The sequence below is a fragment of the Lactuca sativa genome, chromosome 9 (genome assembly GCF_002870075.4).
Source record: "Lactuca sativa cultivar Salinas chromosome 9, Lsat_Salinas_v11, whole genome shotgun sequence".
Lineage (NCBI taxonomy): Eukaryota > Viridiplantae > Streptophyta > Magnoliopsida > Asterales > Asteraceae > Lactuca > Lactuca sativa.
Window position 1 is genome coordinate 20,982,227 of NC_056631.2, and position 22,065 is coordinate 21,004,291.

General features: G+C 34.0%; 3 protein-coding genes and 2 pseudogenes across 3 annotated transcripts; 4 read left to right on the forward strand and 1 right to left on the reverse strand.

Moving 5' to 3' along the window:
• The first annotated feature begins 5,339 nt into the window (after positions 1–5,339).
• Positions 5,340–8,499, forward strand: LOC111917987 (asparagine synthetase [glutamine-hydrolyzing]). The gene is made up of 11 exons (XM_023913629.1): positions 5,340–5,640; positions 5,770–5,908; positions 6,000–6,095; positions 6,178–6,319; positions 6,417–6,607; positions 6,699–6,860; positions 6,953–7,255; positions 7,348–7,482; positions 7,559–7,639; positions 7,755–7,949; positions 8,040–8,499. The coding sequence occupies exons 1-11, from the start codon at positions 5,561–5,563 to the stop codon at positions 8,286–8,288; spliced, it is 1,773 nt and encodes a 590-aa protein (XP_023769397.1). The 5' UTR covers positions 5,340–5,560; the 3' UTR covers positions 8,289–8,499.
• Positions 8,500–11,461: 2,962 nt separating this feature from the next.
• LOC111917986 (uracil phosphoribosyltransferase) lies at positions 11,462–12,201 on the forward strand. Its single transcript, XM_023913628.3, has 3 exons — positions 11,462–11,653; positions 11,943–12,020; positions 12,109–12,201. The coding sequence occupies exons 1-3, from the start codon at positions 11,603–11,605 to the stop codon at positions 12,196–12,198; spliced, it is 219 nt and encodes a 72-aa protein (XP_023769396.1). The 5' UTR covers positions 11,462–11,602; the 3' UTR covers positions 12,199–12,201.
• LOC111917985 (boron transporter 4-like) lies at positions 11,803–15,068 on the reverse strand (annotated as a pseudogene).
• Positions 15,069–15,560: 492 nt separating this feature from the next.
• On the forward strand, positions 15,561–16,929 carry LOC111917983 (PHD finger-like domain-containing protein 5A; annotated as a pseudogene).
• An 863-nt stretch (positions 16,930–17,792) lies between these two features.
• On the forward strand, positions 17,793–18,791 carry LOC111917980 (uncharacterized). Its single transcript, XM_023913626.2, has 2 exons — positions 17,793–18,274; positions 18,421–18,791. Exons 1-2 carry the CDS (start codon positions 17,932–17,934, stop codon positions 18,573–18,575), a joined length of 498 nt encoding a protein of 165 aa, XP_023769394.1. The 5' UTR covers positions 17,793–17,931; the 3' UTR covers positions 18,576–18,791.
• Positions 18,792–22,065: the final 3,274 nt, after the last annotated feature.

Sequence of the window (22,065 nt, forward strand, 5' to 3'; positions counted from 1 at the left end):
TAAAAATAAGGTCTTGGTTGTTAAAAACACCCCATGCATGAGATATGAGCATTTTTTGAAGTAAAGAGTAAGAGTTTTTGTGTTTGGGACTTCCTCAGCCATGCAAAGGCTTAAAGTCACAAACTTTACGGAATATGAGCCTTCAGGAGGTCTAGATCTGAGAGTAGAGTTATGGTCTTAACGGATTAAGACCAAGAGAGTGGGAAGAGCAAGTCTGGGACGTACGCCTCGCGTAATCCTATTACGCCCCACGTACTGATCCAATGTCCCCGATCAGGATTTATGTGGACGCTTGTGTACGCTGAGCATACCAAGGGAGGTACGCCCCGCGTAATCTAGTTGTGGGCTTTTTTGGGCTAAATCTCATATTGGGCCTCAAGTGTTGGGCCTGGATTTTGGGCTTGTTGTGCAAGAGATTTTGATCAGAGAAATATTGTGTATGTTTTGGGCCTTGTGCTGGTCTTGCCATTGGGACTTAAGTTTAGGATTTGGGCCTTGGGAGAGCCCATTTAGTATTGGGCCTTGGTGGGCCCAATGAGCTTGAGTAAATTGTGGGCCAGGTAGTGAGTTGTCTTTAGACCTAATGAGTGAGGTTTGGTCTTAGATATTAATTGGGTAATTGTGGGTTTTAGTTCAGTGTTAGAGGTCGGTGTGTAATAGTAGCATCTATAGGAGTTGTTCATCATTCGAGGTGAGTCTTCTCGCTATACTTACCTAGAGTGGTAATTTATGTGTGACCATAGGGTATTATGTGCTTATATTGATTATTGTGATATCCTGCATATTGTCTTTATGATTTATGTTGTGTATTATTCTGATCTTACTGAGTTAGGACCAGAGGGTCCACCCGAGTTGTAGCACCGAAGAGTCCCACTAAGACACATTGACCGAAGGGTCTTATTTGAGTACAGCCATGAGATGCCAATGAGATATGTGTGGTATATTGGGGAACTCACTAAGCTTTGTGCTTACCGTGTTATATGATATGTGTTTCAGGTACTTCTCAGAATCGCGGGAAGGCGTCGGCTTGATTGTACACACGAGATGGAGTTATGTTTGAGGATCCTGGATTTTTATAATGGATATGCGTTTTCAATAATTTGATACTTTGGGATTTTCGTGAAATGTGTTAATGAGAATTATGTGATTTTAAAATGAAAATTTTGTTTGAAAATTTACGGTGTTACAAGTCGTCTGAAAGGACACCTTAAAGACTTTGGAGTACCTCCTACTCACCAAGCTCTTGGTTTTAGGACAAAAAGGATGAAAATCAAGGCTTAACTAAGATCTAAAAAAACATAAGCCAAGTTTGGACCTGTATACCTCCAAATGGTGCAAAATGAAGAGAAGATGTTGGATCCAAAGTCTTGAGAGCAAAGCCTACTCCTTGAAGGTCCTTCTTCACAAACAAGGAATCACACAACTCACTTCAAAAACTCAAAATGGACAAGGGTTTGCAAGGAGGTCCGATCTTGGGATGGAGGTTGATAAAGGGAAAGGTCTTGGGGATATAATAGTGCTTAAATAGTGCACAGACCATAAATATTAGGGTTTTGGTATAACCATGTACGTCAAGCATGCCAGAGTACACACAATGTACTGGCCTGTGTCACAATACGCCCAACATACCAACATGTACACCCAACGTACTCAGGCAGCACCCAAAAGTCACGGAATTTCCATTAGGGACCCTTCTTGCAAACAATTCATAACTTAAGGATCCAAAAGCAAATACCTAGAAAAATAGATGTTACAAAAGTCTTCTTTAGCAGATCGCCACATCGTGGCCGCCCATTAGCCACGACATGGGAGAAAAACGACTAAATAATAGGGCACCCCCCAGTCGCCACGTCATGGCCTCCCTTTGCCATGTCGTGGGAACTGGGTCTCAACAGCATAATGGATTAAGATGTTTTTCTTCAACCTCAAGAGCTCCAATGCTAAGATCTAGTCCTTCCCAAGGTATTGATGGGTAAAGTTTCCAACTTTACCCATTAAGACATCCCAAAGAGTCTAAATCTCTTAAACCTAGATTCCTAATGACAACTTAAGGCATGGACTCAACCATAGAACTCTTAATAACCAAAGCCACAAATCCATAACTTCCAGAAGGACTTCTCATTTCTATTCCATCATAAAAATTATAGCTTTATGGGCATGTATGTCCAATGCAAGTCTAGATCTCAATTTAGGTCAAATGGGAAAAAAAGACAAAAAAAAAAAAAAAAAAAAAAAAAAAAAAAAAAAAAACTCATGAATGAAGTTCAAAACACAATCAAACTTCAGATCCAAAAGATATAGTGACCAAAGAACCAAGATAGGCTATGAAGTTGCAAACTTTATCTCATCAAACCAACCCAAACTCAAATATAAGCCAAGAAATGCAATAAATCTTATATCTATGAAGGAAGAACCAAAAAGGTGGAGGATTTATATCTTCCAAAGCTCCACAAGATGCATGAGGTGTAAGCTCTGAAGTGATGCATTCTTCCAATTAGCGAGCACACCCCTCCTTCTTCCAAAATGCAAGCTAAACTTTCAAATGTCATGAATCACCATTAATACAACAAGAATCGCTCCAAAGAAGATAGGGTTTCATTTGAAAGGGTTGGAGGCTAAAAAGGATACCACAATCCTTGATATGAGGTGTTTAAATATGGAGGAAACCCTAAAAATAAAGGGTTTGGGCCGCCATGTCGTGACCTTCCCTTGCCACATCGTGGCGACCAGCTAAACGCGCGATCATGCACAAAATACGCCATGTCGTGGTGCTCCAATCACCACGTCGTGACACCTATTTTTCCCAAAAAAAAAATATGATCTCAGATCCCACCAAACCCTCACCTGATCCATTCTGGAAGATGAGTGTTGTAATAGTAACATAAAATTCTAAGTTATGTTACATTATCTTAAAAGCAATGGTTGATATCTTATATAAACATCATGATTTAAATTAAAATATAGACAAGTAAATAAGTTTTAAATTAATAAATCATAACAATATTTGAAAGTAATATCAAATCAAGAATTATATTTAATTTTATTCATATATAGGTTGCACATAGAGGTTATTAAGTAATTTAATTTAATATAAATAAATCTTATCATATTGTTAAAAATGGTTATAGTTTTATATATCAAATAAGGATGAAAATTCATAGTTAATGTTAATGACATAATTATTTTCAACGAAATATGTTTGTCAATATTATAACTTGAACAAAACGTGAACATTTGTCTACTGTCTTATAAAAAATCCATATTCTTATATCATATATATTTAAAACCCACCTTACTTCTCCACTTTCAACACAATATATTTAATTTATCAAGTTAAATATGTTATTGAATGTAAATATTATCTTGTTAATGATAGACTTTTTACACTATCAATATAACATATTTAATATTTTAATTTAAAAATGATGTTAAATCTGAATATAATCAAAATATCAAATAAGTTTAAAAATATTCAAATACTATTTTTATTTCTAAATAGTCAAAGAAGGTTTATTTTTCTAAATATAAAATTGACATTTCAATTAACTTAAAAAAGAAGTGTGTATATATATATATATATATATATATATATATATATATATATATATATATATATATATATATATATATATATATATATATATATATAGAGAGAGAGAGAGAGAGAGAGAGAGAGAGGATTAGGTTATATTGTTTATAGTAACTATTGTATGTCAGAATGCACAGATTTGGACCACCGGATGAATATAATCAACAATCATGATCTGATGGTCTATGATATTACAATAGGCTAGCATGTATCCTATAATCACATAAATTTCAGCAAAATGGTATTTTGGTCAATTAACTTATTTTAAAAAAGGAAATTTTCGGATTTTAAGGGATCATTAATTCCCTTATTTTTAAAAAATTTGAATTTTTTAAATTAATTCTAATTCAAATTTTAATATTTCTTTTAATAATAATCAATTTTATTCTGTCAGAATGACAAAAAAGTCAACAATAAACTAATAAACAATATTGGCGGTTTTATTCTTGCAGAATATTATTTCATTTAATATATTTTTTATATTAAACATTCTTAAAGAATTATACAACATATTATCAATAATAACATTTTCTAAAGAATACGGATTTTATTTTTTAAGAATCATTATTTACATTCATCGGTAAAGAAAAAGACTATAAATAATTATTACAATCATTCTAAAAAGATTATGACTAATAATGGTTACATTTATTCTAGGTCACGAAGAGGTGCTGGATCAGGAGGATGAAGCAACATAGGTGTATATAAGTTCACTCCATTTGAAAGTTGGATGAAGAAACAATCGTTGAAGAGCGAAGAAGCAGCACCGACTGAAGAAGCATCTGCGAAGGAGGAAGAAGGAACTGTTGTTTTTGTCGTTCGTCTTCTTTCTTCGTTTGCCATTTGGAACTTGAGATCTTTCTCTCTTTTTATTATTTTTTCAATTAAATTAATTATAGAGTTGTCATTATAAAATTTTCTTCAAGGATAAAGGAAAACTCTATGAAAAAAGCATGACCCATTCAAAAGTCATATATAGTTTTATTCAAATGCAATTGAATGTAACACTTAAATGATGTGTTTCTAATAAATTGTTTATGTTAAAATATGATTCAAAAGTAATTACAATTTTATATATTATTTATTACATATTAATAACATAATTGTTGTTTATAAAAAAAAAATATTTATATACGCTGTATATTTTATTCTAAAAGCATATCAAACGCAAGTCTTTTTATTGAATTTAATCAATATTTATTACTTTACATTATTATTTTTTATTAATTATTTAGTATCTATTGATTGGTCAATATCTTATTATATTGATTAGTTAATATAATATAATATAATATTTTGCTTATCTAACTTATTTTTTTTTAATAATATTTTTTTTTATCTTTTTAATTTTCTTTTACTTTTAAATAATTTTTATTTCTTTAATACATAATTATTATTTATATGAAATGATACAAATGTTTATATATTTACAAATTAGAATAAAATTTAATACAGACCATATAAAATATATAATATTAAATAAATAAAAAAAAATTATAAAATCTTTTAGATAAATAATGATGATCTAATTAAATTTATCCTTGGAGATGTAAAATAATTAAACATCAAAAAAAATCAATGAAACGACGAGCAACAATAACTTTAAATCGCATATGCTTACCATCAGAGATAATGATATAAGCATCTATATGTCAATAATCTAATTATCTAATTAGTGACGTACTTCTAAACGCAATGCATACCGAAAATATACAATAAAAACGACCAAAACGGTGAGAAACGTCGCCGCTTAAAAAAAAAAAAAAATAAAGATATTTTTGAAGAAAAAGGACGAATGAAGGAGTCGCCGGAACCGTCTATAAATTAGCGGCGAATGAAACCGTCATAACTTACCAATTCATTCACTCTCATCCTCCACATTTTCCTCATCTTCTTCTTCGCTCTTCACCTCCTTAATTTTCTCCCGCCGTCAAAGCTTGTAATTTGTGCATCGTTACTTGTACGGTAGCCATGTGTGGAATACTAGCCGTCTTGGGTTGCTCCGATGACTCTCAGGCCAAAAGGGTCCGTGTCCTCGAGCTCTCTCGCAGGCATGTTCATGTTTCCCATACTTAATTTTATATTTATTTAAAAACCAAAATTCTCATACGAGATCAAATCGATTACCAAATAATCTTCTCAACGTTGTTTATATATTTACATATGTGAATTTTGTACAGATTGAAGCACCGTGGCCCAGATTGGAGTGGGTTATATCAGCACGGTGATTGTTATCTGGCGCATCAACGTCTCGCCATCATCGATCCTGCTTCCGGTGATCAACCCCTCTATAACGAAGACGAAACGATCGTTGTAACGGTGGGTAGAGTGACATTTAAATGATCCATGAATCAGTTTGTTAGATTATCAAACCCTTCAATTTTAGCTCTGATTTCGATCGGAAATGCAGGTTAACGGTGAGATATACAACCACGAGCAGCTCCGAGAAAGCTTGACCGGTCACAAGTTCAAAACGGGGAGTGATTGTGACGTTATTGCCCATTTAGTAAGTAATTACGAATTGTGTTATAAAATTTATTGTTGAGATTATGGATTTGAATGTAATCGAGGTTGTTGACGTTTTGTAGTACGAAGAACATGGCGAAAACTTCATCGATATGTTGGACGGGATGTTTTCGTTCGTGTTACTTGATACACGCGATAACACTTACATAGCTGCTCGTGATGCTATCGGGATCACCTCGCTCTACATTGGTTGGGGACTCGATGGTGATTATCAAATGCTTTCGATCATACTGTTTTTTTTTCATTGATTATAATAGAGTAAATTAGTAACAGTAGTCCTCCTGTTCTTGATCTTGTTCAGGTTCTGTTTGGATTTCGTCTGAACTGAAAGGTTTGAACGACGACTGCGAGCACTTTGAGGTGTTTCCGCCGGGCCACATGTACTCTAGCAAAACCGGCGGATTCCGGCGGTGGTACAACCCACCATGGTTCTCCGAAGCTATTCCTTCTACGCCATATGATCCACTCGTTCTCAGGCATGCATTCGAAGACGTGAGATTTCTTTCTTTAATGTTTTTCATATACTATAATTTTATACTTATATCACGATCAAGTGTTGAGAAAACGAAAACGTCAACTGTAGGCCGTGATCAAGAGATTAATGACCGATGTACCCTTCGGAGTTCTCCTCTCCGGTGGGCTAGACTCGTCGTTGGTCGCAGCTATCACCGCCCGTCATTTATCCACTACAAAAGCTGCTAAGCAGTGGGGAGCTCAGCTTCATTCCTTCTGTGTCGGCTTAGAGGTAACATACTAACATAAAGCTTTTCTTTCCATTTGGAAACATGAACTTGTGATTGGAACTCTTCTGATTCCATTTTTTGACCTATAAAACAGGGTTCACCGGATCTCAAGGCAGCAAGAGAAGTAGCTGATTATTTGGGAACTGTTCATCACGAGTTTACCTTCACTGTACAGGATGGTATTGATGCAATTGAAGATGTAATTTACCATATCGAAACATACGATGTGACAACAATCAGAGCTAGCACACCTATGTTCCTGATGTCACGGAAGATCAAGTCATTGGGGGTGAAAATGGTTATCTCCGGTGAAGGCTCCGACGAGATTTTTGGCGGGTATTTGTACTTTCACAAGGCACCCAACAAGGAAGAGCTACATCGTGAAACCTGTCGCAAGGTATCTTCATCGTTGACCCAAAAACTCATTTTTTTTTATTCCTAATTAGGTCGTTAATTAAGTTCGCCGGAATCTTGATTTACATAACGCAGATAAAAGCACTTCACCAATACGATTGTTTGAGAGCAAACAAGTCAACATCCGCTTGGGGTTTGGAAGCTCGAGTCCCATTTTTAGATAAAGAATTCATCAACGTTGCCATGAGCATAGACCCTGAAGCGAAAATGGTAAAGAACAGAGCTTTTATTTTCCCCTATAATTAAAAGTTTACGATACCAACAAGCTTCATGAACTTATGTGCAGATCAACATGGATGAAAAACGGATTGAAAAATGGATTCTTAGACGGGCTTTCGACGATGAAGATCACCCGTATTTGCCAAAGGTCTTCAAAATCAATCTTTTTATAAAAATACTGTAAAAAATAAACTCTGTTTCGAGTTTCGAACCATAATTAAGTTTCTCCTTTTAACACGTTATGTATCATCTCCTACCTACAGCATATTTTATACAGACAGAAAGAACAGTTCAGTGATGGAGTCGGATACAGCTGGATCGATGGACTCAAAGCTCATGCTGAACTCCACGTAACAGACAAAATGATGCTTAACGCTGCACATATCTTCCCTTTCAACACTCCAGTCACAAAAGAAGCCTACTATTACAGAATGATCTTCGAGCGATTTTTCCCTCAGGCAAGTTCTTTGTTCTTAGTTCTTATGAGTTGTACATCATGCAATAATTCAAGTACTTAATTTGAATCTTTACACGTTTCCTTTTTCCAGAATTCTGCAAAGTTGACTGTTCCAGGTGGAGCGAGTATAGCTTGTAGTACTGAGAAAGCAATCGAGTGGGATGCATCGTGGTCAAAGAATCTTGACCCATCAGGAAGGGCTGCATTAGGGGTTCATAACGATGCGTATAAGCAGCAGAAGGTGGCTTCTATTGCTGCAGGGAATTTGGCGACAAGTTTGATTGATGATGTGCCAAGGACGATGGATATCCAGGCTCCTGGGGTTGTGATTCGGGGATAAAAATTGTTGTTATTGTTGTATAATTAAGTAAAGTTATTACGAGTTAGCACCATAGCTTTTATGATATGTTGCTGTATTGTTAGGTTGTGGTTTGGTTTTAATTGTGTGATAATAACTCGAATGTATCGTTGTTTATAGACTCTCGTAACATTTGATGCAATGTATTTGTAGCTTTGTAAAACTTCGTTTCTTAAAGACATTGTTTTTAGTACTTTATTATGTGGAAAATGGAATCCTGAACTAAAGGATGACAAATTTATTGTCTCGGGCTATGGGCCATTGGGCCTAACCGGCCTTTCTAAAAAGCCCAGCACCAAAATGGAACAGGTCCGAGCTTTGGCTCGTCGTAATGGATGGAAAATGTTATTGTCCAAATTTGACGATTGTAGGAAGTAGGGATGGAAAGTGTTAATATACGAAAGTTCAGGGACAAAAACTACCAACATAGGAAAGTTTTCTAGCCATAATCTGAAATCTAAATTAAGTGTAACTGTCTTAACAATATTATTTTCACCGAAAAATGTTACTTCATGTATTCATGGGATATTTTTGGCGAAATGCATAATTATTTTACGATAGAAATTAAAAACAAAATTATTAGATTTATATGCCTTCCTATCATTTCATTTTAGTGAATAACTAGATTATGACCCGCGTAAAACGCGGGGAACATATAAAAATATACATATAAAGTAATAAAAAAGTTGGCACAATAATAATAATAATAATAATAATAATAATAATAATAATAATAATAATATGGTAAAGTAACAAAAAACAACTTAACATTATTGGTAATATTTAAATGTCTGAGTATCTATAATAGTTGAATAATCTCTTTATACACAACATGTTTTTTTACCGATGACGCAAGAAACGGCATATGATTGATCATGATTGAAGTCGAGTCCTAGCAAGTATTGCAAGGTTATGTGTATAATATGATTTGTCTATACAATTGATGAAACATTACATGGTCTCAAATAAGCAATAGTTACTTGAAATATGGAGGTAGAAACAATGGACTAATTTTACTTTCTTTTGTAGCATCAAACATTCATTTAGTTTTATTTTAGCGATGTACTATGAAAAATCTATCCTATTATAGTTATATAATTCAAATAAATTTGTTTAATTTTATTTTTATATTTTGTAGACAATGCATTAGGAGCAATATACATTTAGTGATGTGTTTATTATAATAAACTTTCGAGAATGTAATTTTGTACACATTGAGAAATAACAACACCCTAAGAAAACATAAGAAAAATATTATTATGAATACCAACAAAGACCCATACACAAACACACATACATAATGATATAGTTTTTAGAGCCATTTATAGCAACTTTTGGCATTACGTAAAAATTGTACAAAAAAGAGCATTTTCGGAGTAATTTATAGCAACGTATTTCCGTTAAATAGACATTTGTATATCAAGTAAAATAGACTAAAGCGAGCACATTTTGGTCAAAATGAGATATTTTTGGAAATGTCAAATTGACAAAAATGCGGCCATTTTGGCATCAGGTCAAAATTGTGCTATAAAAATAACATGGAGCCTATAAAAATTGTAATTATTAATCATAAACTACAAACAATTATTCTACTACAACATTAGACGTTTTATCCGCAAGTCTATCATCGTTAGCTATAATCCAATTTACTTGATATTAAAATGTCTGTTTTAATAATAAATTGTTTTGAAAATGCTATTATTGCATCATTTTGACCTGATGACAAAACCGTCTCATTTTGACCAATTTGAGTAAAATGCCCATTCATGACTTGGGCTCTGACTTTTTTATGCAAGTTTCATGTCATCACTATAGCGAAATACAAATTCACATTGTTAAAACATCTTAAAAACCAAATATAAGATGCTATAAAAACCAATAAAAAATGTTGTTTTTTTTTTTTTGCTGAAAATACAGGATGCTATTTTTGCCGTCAAAAGTAGGATGTTATTTTTACCCTAAAAACTAAAGTTGAATATTATTTTTGTCTAGAAAATAAAAGTAGCATGCTATTTTTTGGCTTAAAATGAAAATCATGCTATTTTTTTCTAATAAATGAAAAGTATAATGCTATTTTTTGTATAAAAATGAAATTAGTGTGCTATTTTTACATTGAATTTTGAAATTGCATTCTACTTTTATGTTAAAATTAAAGTAGCATGCTATTTTTTCTTTCAAATTGAAAGTAGCATGTTGTTTTTGTCTTAAAAAAGGAAGTGACATGATATTTTTTTCTTGAAAATGGAAGTATTTGATATAACAATACATACTTTTGACACCTCCTACCGATTATTGGCTTCTTTTATGCTTACTTGTAATTACAAATTCTAATGCTTTTATCAAGCATTAATGCTCAAGATCTATCGTAATGCAGAAAACTAATACATCCGAAATTAGGTACTACATTGGTTTTATGAAAACCTATAGTCTATAAGTAGTTCTGATGTTGAAATTAGGTACTACATTGGTTTTATGAAAACCAATAGTCTATAAGTAGTTCTGATGTTTGTAGTTTTCAATCTTAATGTCATTAATGAGTGGTAACTGACATGATAAAAACATACTTTAACAATATCAACGTTAAATGTAAGAAATCTGAACCATGTATCTTAAGAACAACAATAGAATTAGAAAAAATAAAATTGAAAGTTGAAATTGGATGCTGAAAGTATAATACACAAATAAATAACACCCAAGTATGTTTGGAGTTAATATTTGTGGTTGTGTTTTATAATACCGTCTTCAATCCATTACACCACTTCTTGAACCAAAATTATATATTATTTATTACAAAAATCATTTTTATTTTATCAAATGAACAAAAACACATTAAGTAAAAATTACACATGTTTATATAAAATATGTTAATTGTGTGTGTTTTTATTTACGTTAATTTTGTGTTTTATCCAAAAGTACAGTGTTTTAAATTAATAAAAAGCTTTAAATTATTGAATGAGTATGAAAAATAAAATTTTACCTTAATATATACCATAAATTAATATCAATTTTATAATATAACTACATATAGAATATCATGACATAAATAATAGCTTAAAATATAACTTCAATAAAGATGCACTAAATCAAGATTCATTTTCTCCCAAGAGTGATGGTGCTCCATCCGCAAATGTATTCTATATTTCGAGGATGCACGATTTGCAAATCAATCACCATCTTTGTTTGTTTAGTCCCAATTCGTGTAACAAAAACTTTAAAATTCTATTTCATTCGCTCATGTTTTTGTTAAATTGCATGTTATACTTTTGTTTATAACGACTTCATTTACAGAGAATGTCATGGCTGAGCTTGGAAGGCTTCTTATATATGAAGCATCAAGGGATTGGCTGGTATACTTCATTTGGTCTCTTTTTTTTGTTTTTGTAAGTAATAACAATATGCTCTAATCGATTTATTTACTAAAGCATCTTTCTTTTACTTCTTCCTATTACAACATTTTTGCACTATAAATATATACTCAATTGTAGCGAAAATACAATGCCTTAATAAGAATTTATTTGATAATACAGTGCTGTAATAGACATAAATGAAAGTTGGATGTTATAATAAACAAATATATCAAAGTGCATTGCAATTTCTTGCTTTAATCATTAATCTACTATGTTTATTTTTTTGCAGCCTACAATTTCAGGGGAGATTCAGTCCCCACTTGGGCTTGCTACAGTTGAATTTATTGATCCAAGAGAACCTGTAGCGGTTAGTATATCAATTCCTTACATTATGCTTTATTATAAACACTTTCTATTATGTGTGTAAATTTACACAAATACCCTTGTGTTTGCAGGTTGTTCCCAATCTGAGAGTTAGGCTTGCTCTTGCAGAACATGCAACATCCATCTTGCCAGCAACCAAGACATACCACCTAGGTAACTAATTAACCAACAATCAAATGAGATTTAGTATTATAGAAAATCAATTATTAAATGATTTCCTCCTTCCAAAATGAAAAGCAATAATCAATTTATTAATTTCAAGATTTCTTAAATTTATTTTAAATATTTAGGTATCTGCTGTGACTTGCCCTCCAGCCCTCCAAAAGCTGAGTGAGAATTATCCAGGTACAATATTTACTAAAATCCATGACACGTGATAAAGGTTATATATGTATTTTGTGATTTTACTTCTATTATAATTCCTCAGGCTTCATGTATATGCTGGAATCATTGCTGCAACCCTTACTGATAAAGGGTAAGTTGGCAAATTCAAAAAAATATAAGAAAATTTCAAGCATGGAAATGATGATTAAAAGAAAAAAAATACAAAATTTCAAGGCTAAAGAAGTAGAAAAACTTTTACCTCAACAATTTTACAATTTGCAGTGTCCTTTACCCTATCCTAATTTTCTAGGAACTGATACAGTAAATTCAATAATTTTTTAGTCGCAAGTTTTGAGGTCTTCATCCAAGTATGTGAAGCCACCCAAAAAAATCCATTATACACGATATTTAATTATATATATATATATATATATATATATATATATATATATATATATATATATATATATATATATATATGTGTGTGTGTGTGTCTAACGAAATAACAAAACATAGATAACATTCAAGTCGATATTTAATATTTTGCATTACTTTTTAAATTTAGTTTAGGCTAACCTGATTTACACGCACACCTTTGTTGAGGTCATGAAAGTTGCGTTCAAGGATCCATTTGTAATACCCGACAAATAAACCAATCAATTAAGTGGCAAGATAACCACTTGAGAATCCAGTAGGGGTAGAATTGGAATAGGATTAATATTACTATTTTTGTAGAGGGGATATTTCAACACAGACAACATTGTTATTTCCTACATTTACCCCTAACAGTAAACTAACATAAGCAGATAATCAAACTAACAACAGAAGATTCCAGCGGAAACAAATTCCATCCATTTGGAAACACTGGAATGGAATCGTTAATTACAATTTTGAACAAACACAAAATTAAACTTTACATACCTCTCGCCTACCACGAGTCCCAACATATACAATCATGTTCATATCAGGAAGGCACTTTCTGAACTCTTAGCCAAATTTGACAAATTTGATAAAGGAACAACAACAAGAATTGGTCCATGAATTTGTTGCGAGTTCTGTGCAGACCTCATAAAAAAAAGTTAATCACTTTGTATATAGCAAATTGGCAGAATGATGTGAGAAATTAAAATATATATGAATACATGAAGGAAACCAATCATAGAAACAGACTGAACTATTTTATTAAGACCCATTTCATCAACTAATAAAAAAAAGTTAATCACTTTGTATATAGCAACAGGCAGAATGATGTTGTTGTATTGTGATGAGAAGGAAGAATGGAACAGGGAAGAGAATGGCAACGATAGGTATCCATGTCACACCAAAACACGTAAGGAAATAGACAATCTGGAAGATCGTGAACATGAAAATGGTTCTATATGGCACATATTAAACAAAAGAAGCGTGAACCCTTTCAAGAACCCTGACAAATTTTGATGATGAAACATTGATATAAGTAATAAGGATGATTTTCAGTGCAAGAATGAAATGTTAAATCTTAACTAACTTGTATATTCGACTGTGGGGAACAAAAATAAGTAAGATTCTTTTCCAAAATTGGTTTCCAGGAAGAGTGTCAATTGCCATGTAAGCAAAATAGCCCCATAAAACCGATGTGGGTATCAACGTTATTAAGGGCATGACACATATAGACACTGCTAAGAGAATCAATTGTAGAAAGTAGCTGACTCTTTGTTCATTGATGCAACGCTATGGTCAAAGAAATACAGCCCAACTATCATAACTGTTGGGATGAAGGCAACCAAGATATAAATTGGAGGAACCTTGCCCATGTCCTACAAGTCAATTATAACAAATTAAAGATTAGGATGCAAGATTTCTCTCCAAAGTAAACAGAAATTTGCAAAAATATAACTTGATTATAGTCCAAAGGTATAAAGATTCAGAATCCCATAAGAGGTGGATAAAGAGACTTCTAGGAACACCAGATGGAACTTTGCTTAGTACATAGAGAGTGATGTCCACACTACAACCATCAATGGAACCCCATAGTCTGCTATGAAGCTTCTAAGACACCCTGTATTAAGTATTCAAAAGAATAACTACATGTTAAGATGATATAGAATATAGCTAAGCCACCAGGTTGCAATAAACTTGATATACATGTTCCATACAACCAAGATCTTGCTCTCCTACTTCTTAATGCAGTGTATAGAAGTCCAAATGAAAATATAATACCAAGCAATCCATTAGTGTAAAGCCACTGAAATTGATCTTTGGGTGAATTTGGTTCAACAGATTTGGGAGCTTTGAACTCATTCACCAATCCCTAGTCAACAAAACCAGAATTAATCCAAAACAAACTTGAAATATTTTCTCAAATTATCATCATCGTAACCTTTTTTCTACATGGCTAAATACCTTGATGGCCTCTTAAATGAAAAGTACAGAAATTAACATCCCAAATGTTTCCCCTGCAATCCTTGTGAACCTACTGATAACAGCACAAGCATTAAAAATCACCAAAAGAAACAAGAGTAGGGTTGTCCGTGTGCATACCCTACAAAATTTGTATATACATTAATTGCTATAAACATATCCAAAATTGGAAAATGAAAGAATTTGTGAAAACAGGAGACATGTGGTGAAGGGATTTCTAAAAATATTACCATCCTGCCCAAGCTAAGAATAGTTGTTAACCCAAATCTTGTATCCCTTTCGCAAAATTATACAAGTATGTATACATAATGATTGTAGGTTCTGCAAATCCAAGTATAAGAAGAGGTTGACCAACAAGAATCGATGGGGGAAGAGAGACACACAAGATGTGCTTCAGATTTATTTACAGATAGAACTTGAACACAAACCGAGTTGGATGAGGGTACACATCGTCGACAGGGTGAGGGAAGGGAGCATGTCTACAACATAGATGTCTTCGGGTAGGGTTTTCCTGGGAATCAATCATCCTGTTGAGAGGGAAGAAGATTTAGGTAAGCACGTGAATGTTAATGGGGGAAGGACGGAGGGTGTTGATACAAAAAACGGATGTCGGGGCCTAAGAGAGAAATGAGAGACGTGAGAAGTGGTTTGACGATGGCTGATGGTGTTTTGAGGAGATTAGGGTTTTCAAAAGGTATGATCGTAAGTGAAATTAGAGACGCGTGTTTGGTCGATGCTGATGATGTAAGCAAATCTGATCTAACGATGTGAACCTATGAATCAAATACGATCAATGGATCGTTTAAAATGATGTCATAAGGTTTCTGTTTTAATAATATTTAGAGATACATACATATAAATAAATACGGGTATGAAATATCTTGTTTTTGATATTTAGATACCTTGGGCTTGTTAGAATCTGGGCCTTATGTCGGTTTGCTTGCTTCTATAAGGTTGTAGAGGAATCCAGTTTTAATCGATGCATCGACTCGTTGTGCATCTTTCTGGTGGGTTTCTTTGTGGGCGTCTCAGGTGTCTTCAGGTTAGATTTTCGTTTAATAAGCTTACGGGTTTCTGTCTTTATTTTTATTTATGCGTGTGTGCTCTTAAATATGGTTGTATGAATCTTTAGTTGGCGTAAAATGTTTTTGAGTTCTTCGTGTGTATTATTTTTTATGGATGGATATTCTGCTAGGGTTCCATATTTTATGATTTTTTTCATGTTGAGGTTGGGAAAGATTAAGCAGTTTTTGACGAAACTGTAGGAATTTGTTGAATTTTTATGTGATTGAATAAAATATCCACTCTTTTGCAGTTGTGAAGATGTGCCTGTGATTCGTTTGGTGAGGAAATAATGTTTGATTGTAAATCCTTTAGGTTGTATTTATCAAAATGCAAATCGCAAATCATTTAGTTGATAGTTATTAATTGAGTCTGACCCAGCTTCTTAATGGACCAATAAGAGGCATATCACATGATATAGAACCCAATCAGAAGTTTCCAACAAGAGACATATAAGACAACCCATTTAGTGTTAGTCTCTGTTATTGTTGTTGTGTTTGTAGTTATTAAGTTGAATCCTAATAATAATAAAAAATGATACTATTGTTGAATGCAGGTTGTGGTAAGTTTTTTAAAAAAAAAAAAAAAAAAAAAAAAAAAAGTTGTAAGGGAAAGGAAAGAATGGCGAAGCATCATCCTGATTTGATCATGTGCCGAAAGCAGCCAGGAATTGCAATTGGAAGGCTTTGTGAAAAATGTGATGGAAAGTGTGTGATATGTGATTCTTATGTGCGTCCTTGCACACTTGTACGTGTGTGTGTGATGAGTGCAACTATGGTTCCTTTCAGGGTCGATGTGTTATATGTGGAGGTGTAGGCATTTCTGATGCATACTATTGCAAAGAGTGCACACAACAGGAGAAAGATCGAGATGGGTGCCCAAAAATTGTGAATTTAGGTAGTGCAAAAACAGATCTGTTTTATGAACGAAAAAAATATGGGTTTAAGAAAAGATGATCTATAAATTGCCATGTTGTTTTAGCATATATGTTTATGTCTCAGAAGGGCATTTATTTTTAACCATATCATGTCGACATGATAAGCATCTCCCCACCCTATAGTTGTCCCAACTTCCAAAATTTGTAGTTTCATTTGAATTTTCTTCTCAGTTTTCTATAAGTCTAAAAAAACATATAATGTTCCCTATTTGATTACAGTTTTGGTTCTTGTAGTTTTTAATTTGCATTAATTATAATTTTGGTCCTTATAACTTATAATTGGGAGATCAAAGTTTCATACTTTTTGCAATTATTTTGTTACTATAAGTGAGAAAAAGAGAATTATGACCGACTACATGAGTAAATGTAAATGAGGTCCCATTTCATGTATGTACATCACATTCATTGCTCTTTTGATATGGCAGACTCCCATGAATGATGTTACCCCTTTAGCTAGTATAAATATCCAATTACACTATTAGTTATAAGAAAAAAAAAATCTCAACTATTGTTAATAATTTTCAAATGATTAATATGCAAATACTTTGTTAAGTACGTAAAAGTCTCATAATCATGTTTAAGAGACTCGGTTAACGTGAGTGGAATCAAAATATTACGTACATGTATTGATATTGATATTTTATGTTATTGTTGCACAAAAAAGAAAAGGCACTTTTTCAGTAAAAGAAAATTGGGAACATACTTTTAAAATCAATATTTAGCGTCATGTCTTATAAACTCATAAGATAAAAGCCTCGACATAACAAAGATCAATTTTTATATTGGTAAAATGCTTGATTAATTACAAAAATCAATTTCTATATTAGGTAACCGAAGCTATTATTTTATTATACACATACCCATAGTCTCATAACATAATTACATAAATCCTTATAGTCTTACATGTCGTTTTCAAAAAAATTACATTTTTTAAAGTTAAACAAATTAACGCGATATAATATAACACCATAATTGAATAAATATTTTTTTCAATATACAATATAGAGGATCGTAAAAACATAAACTAAAGTACTTTCCCTCAACATTCAAATGAATATCCCGCCACACTTCTTTTCTCTGTTCCCTTTTCTGGTATTCTTCTTTACATCTCTTTTCCTTTCAGTTTTCAAATCATTACTACTCTGAATTCAATTGTAATCATCAAACCACCATGAAATTCTTTCGATCTGAAGCCCAATTATCCAATTTCAAACATGCCACCGGCTGCTGTCTTCCCGGAGTTCTACGCCGCCTGTCCTGCTTCCGTGGTCTTGCTGCCACACAGCACCACCGCATCAAGGAATCAACAGAGCTTCGTTGCACTTCATATAATCCAGGAATCGTGGCGAAGCTAATGGGACTGGAGTCAATCCCACAAAGGATTACTTCAGTTCATCGTCAACAAGATCACAGAAATTCCAACTCCAGAAGCCAATCCATCAGTAAAACACCAATGGTTTTAGAGCTTGAAAAAAGGAAATTCTTCATCCTTGGTCTCGAAGCAGGATGTAAAGGTGAGGAGTGATCATGAATTTCTCCCAATTCACAGAATTTGACTCTGGAAATTAAATCACGGTTTCTGTTCTTGATTTTGTTGAATTCCCAGATCATGAATTCGAATAAAACGTTTGTTGATGATGATTTATATGAACAATTTCAGGTAAAGGAGATTCAAGATCGGATTCTAGGAGGAAATTATTAGAACATGATGGATCAAAGAAGAAGTCAAATGGGGTGTTGAAAGAGGGTGCAAATGTTGATTTCGATTTGGAATTTTTTGATCAAATGGTTCTGGAGTTAGTATACATATTTTGAGTCTTTACTTATTATTATAATTGTAGTTTTCAACTAATTTAATGGGTGGTGTTACTCCCAAATAGCCCACTCTTGAAGAAGTGTAGTGTGGTTGTCCTGTCTGTTGTTCTTTCTTTTTCTGTGTTTGTACTCTTTCCAGCTCCTCGCTGGCTTTTCCTGTTTTAGTAAAATTTTCTCGCAGTTTTAAATATAAAACAATTTAAGTTTACGTTTTTATCCACAGGGTGTTTTGATATTTATGGCGCACTTGACTCCCTTTTCTATAGTGATTATTGTATGGATTAACAGAATAGAATCAGATAATTAGCCTTTACAATATTATTAAGGGTAAATGTCCAGCCTATAATGCGAATTTTATTGAAGTAAATCAAGTAACCCATATATCAATAAATAAATAAATAAATAAACAAATAAATAACTGATCTATTTATGTTAATCGTACTAATAAAATAAAATAAAAAAACTTTGATTCCTTAAAACCCCGATTATTTGAATCCATCCGTATGTATTATGTAGTATGTTGTAAATCAAACTAAAAGACGCGTAAGGAAACCGACAAATAATATTGTGAATTATACGTCGATTAGTTGCGAATAATAAATTCAATTATTATTATTATATTTACCAAGTTTCGTCCAGAAACCAGATTTATCATTCTCGATTAGATCTGGTTATAAGAAAGGTAGAAGAAGATTGTCTTGTTATTTGACGAATTAAACACAAGACAGAAAAATAAAACCGACCTGTTGATTGCTGACTTGATCTTGAAGCAACTGCACGGATCAGATTCATGTCCTTAAAGGTTTTTACTTCGCTTCTACTGGCTGTAAGCAACAGAGTAAAACCCCAGGATTTAATGCAGCTTGATCGATATTCCAACAGCACTGGAAATCGACAAACACAAAGCGACTACTCGGAAACTAGAAAAAACGTAGAGAGAGGGAGAGAGCTTTCAGATTTTCGTGTGTTTCAATGCGGCTCCTAGGGAGCTGTATTTATAGGTATTGTAACCCTATAAGGCATCAAACGGGCCCCCATAGGCCGGCCCCAGAAACCCTAGGGCGACAGCTTGCTCTCCAAGCAAGCCGTCTCCTGATCCTTTTAGAATACCCTGACTTGGCCTCCACGAAGTCAATGCGAAGTCAACGGCAGTCAACCATTTGACCGGATCGGTCAAACCGGCTTGACCCGAACTCGTCAAAAATAAAAGCTCCTCGGCTCCCAGCGACCGATGCGTCGTGCGCCTAAATCGCGCCATTTCGCGCACTCGCGGCGTCGGCTAGTGCTAGGCTAGACTAGGCGCACACGTGGGCTTGGCCCATTCCTTTGATCCACTAAAGCCTTTGAAGGCTTACCAAGGGAATAGGCTTATAAACCCTCAAAAGTTTCTTCTCCCCACCAATGTGGGATACAAGGGAAATTGCCAACTTGCAATTCCTTTATATATAAAATTCCAACAATCCCCCACCAAGTTGGTAAGTTTCCTTTCACTCAAACAGATGATGTCACTCGGGTGTCATGAAGATTAAACCCTAGTTTAATGAGAACAAACAAGAAGAGACTGATTCAATGGTATCCTTGTAGGTTTAAACCATGAACCTAAATGACCTCTCCGGTTTACCCCCACACATCACAAGTCATATTTGTGTTCTCCCTGAGCGCTATTATGGCCATGCGCTATAAATCCTTTTCATGACCCTTTAGAAGATAAACCACTAATCTTCACTTGAGGCGGCACCACCTCTAGATCATATAGGCAAAGTTTTACAACATCTTCGTTGCTTAGATGTCTCCAAAACTATGTTAAGAGTCGTAACTCAACCTCATTCTCGGCAACGACGTACTATCCTACCTCACATGGATCTATCATGAATGATAGTACCTTCTATCGTTAGTGATTTCTTTGTTACCCTTTAAACTTGAAAATTAGGAGCACTAATGTCAAGTTGGGTTTCCATCACTAAACGATTCTATTGTGGTTTTAGACCCATGACTCTCTTGGTAGATGTAACCAAATCTCTCGTCAGAGGTTTGGTAAACGGATCTGCCAAGTTCCTACTTGTCTTGACATATACAACCTTGATGGTACCACTTTCAATTAGTTGTCTCACAAAATTGTGTCGCAGACCTACATGTCTTGACTTCCCATTATATACCGCATTATATACTTTAGACAGTGTGGCCTCACTGTCACAGTACATGGGTATTGATGGCATCGGAATATCCCACAAACGTATATCCATAAGTAGATCTTGAATCCACTCTGCCTCTTTGCATGCTGCTGCTAAGGCAATTAGCTCTGCTTCCATCGTTGAATGAGCTATGCATGTCTGTTTCTTGCTCGCCCAAGAAATAGCACCACCAGCTAGAGTATAAATCCAACCACTTGTGGATTTTGAATCACTGGTGTGATCAATCCAGCTGGCATCAGAATAACCTTCAAGTATTCCATTAGATGACGAATATGTCAATTCAAAAGTACTTGTCCTTTTCAGGTATCCTAGTACTCTACCCACTGCCTTCCAGTGCTCCGTCCTTGGATTAACTATATACTGACTAAATTTGCTTACAACGAATGCGATGTCAGGTCGCGTGCAGTGAGTAGCATACATCATGCTCCCAACTGCACTAACATATTCCAGTTGAGCCACAGCTCGACTAGAATTCACCTTAAGTTTCACACTTGAATCAAAAGGAGTGTTGAATTCCTTAATGTTCAAACGTTGAAACTTTGTCAGAATTTTCTCTATGTAATGAGATTGACTCAGAGAAATCTGACCACCTGTCCTCTTCACCTTGATACCAAGAATAGTATCTACTTCTCCAAGATCTTTCATCTTAAAGTTCGAGGATAGGTATTTCTTCGTCTCAAGAATACCTTCTAGGTGAGTGCCAATGATCAACATATCATCAACATAAAGACATATAACTACTATGTAATCAGATGTATGTTTAGAGTAAATACATCTGTCAGCACTATTGTGCTGAAAACCAAAGGCAGTCACAGTGGTGTCAAATCTCTCATGCCACTGTTTAGGAGCTTGTTTCAACCCGTACAAAGACTTAACAAGTCTACAAACTTTGTTTTCTTGTCCAGGTATTACGAAACCTTCAGGTTGCTCCAGGTAAATCTCCTCTTTGATATAACCATTCATAAAGGTTGTCTTCACATCCATTTGATGAATGTACAATCCTTTCAAAGCTGATATTGCTATGAGAGTTCTAATTGAACTAATTCTAGCAATTGGGGCATAGGTATCAAAATAATTGATCCCTTCTCGCTGCCTATAGCCCTTTGCAACCAACCTTGCTTTATAAGCAGATATGGATCCATCAGGATGATATTTCTTCTTGAATATCCATTTGGATCCTATGGGTCTTCTCCCCTTGGGTAGATCAGCTAACTCCCAAGTTCCATTACCCATAATTGAATCCATTTCGTCATTGATAGCTTCCTTCCACAGAGGAGCATCCCGAGACGTCATGGCTT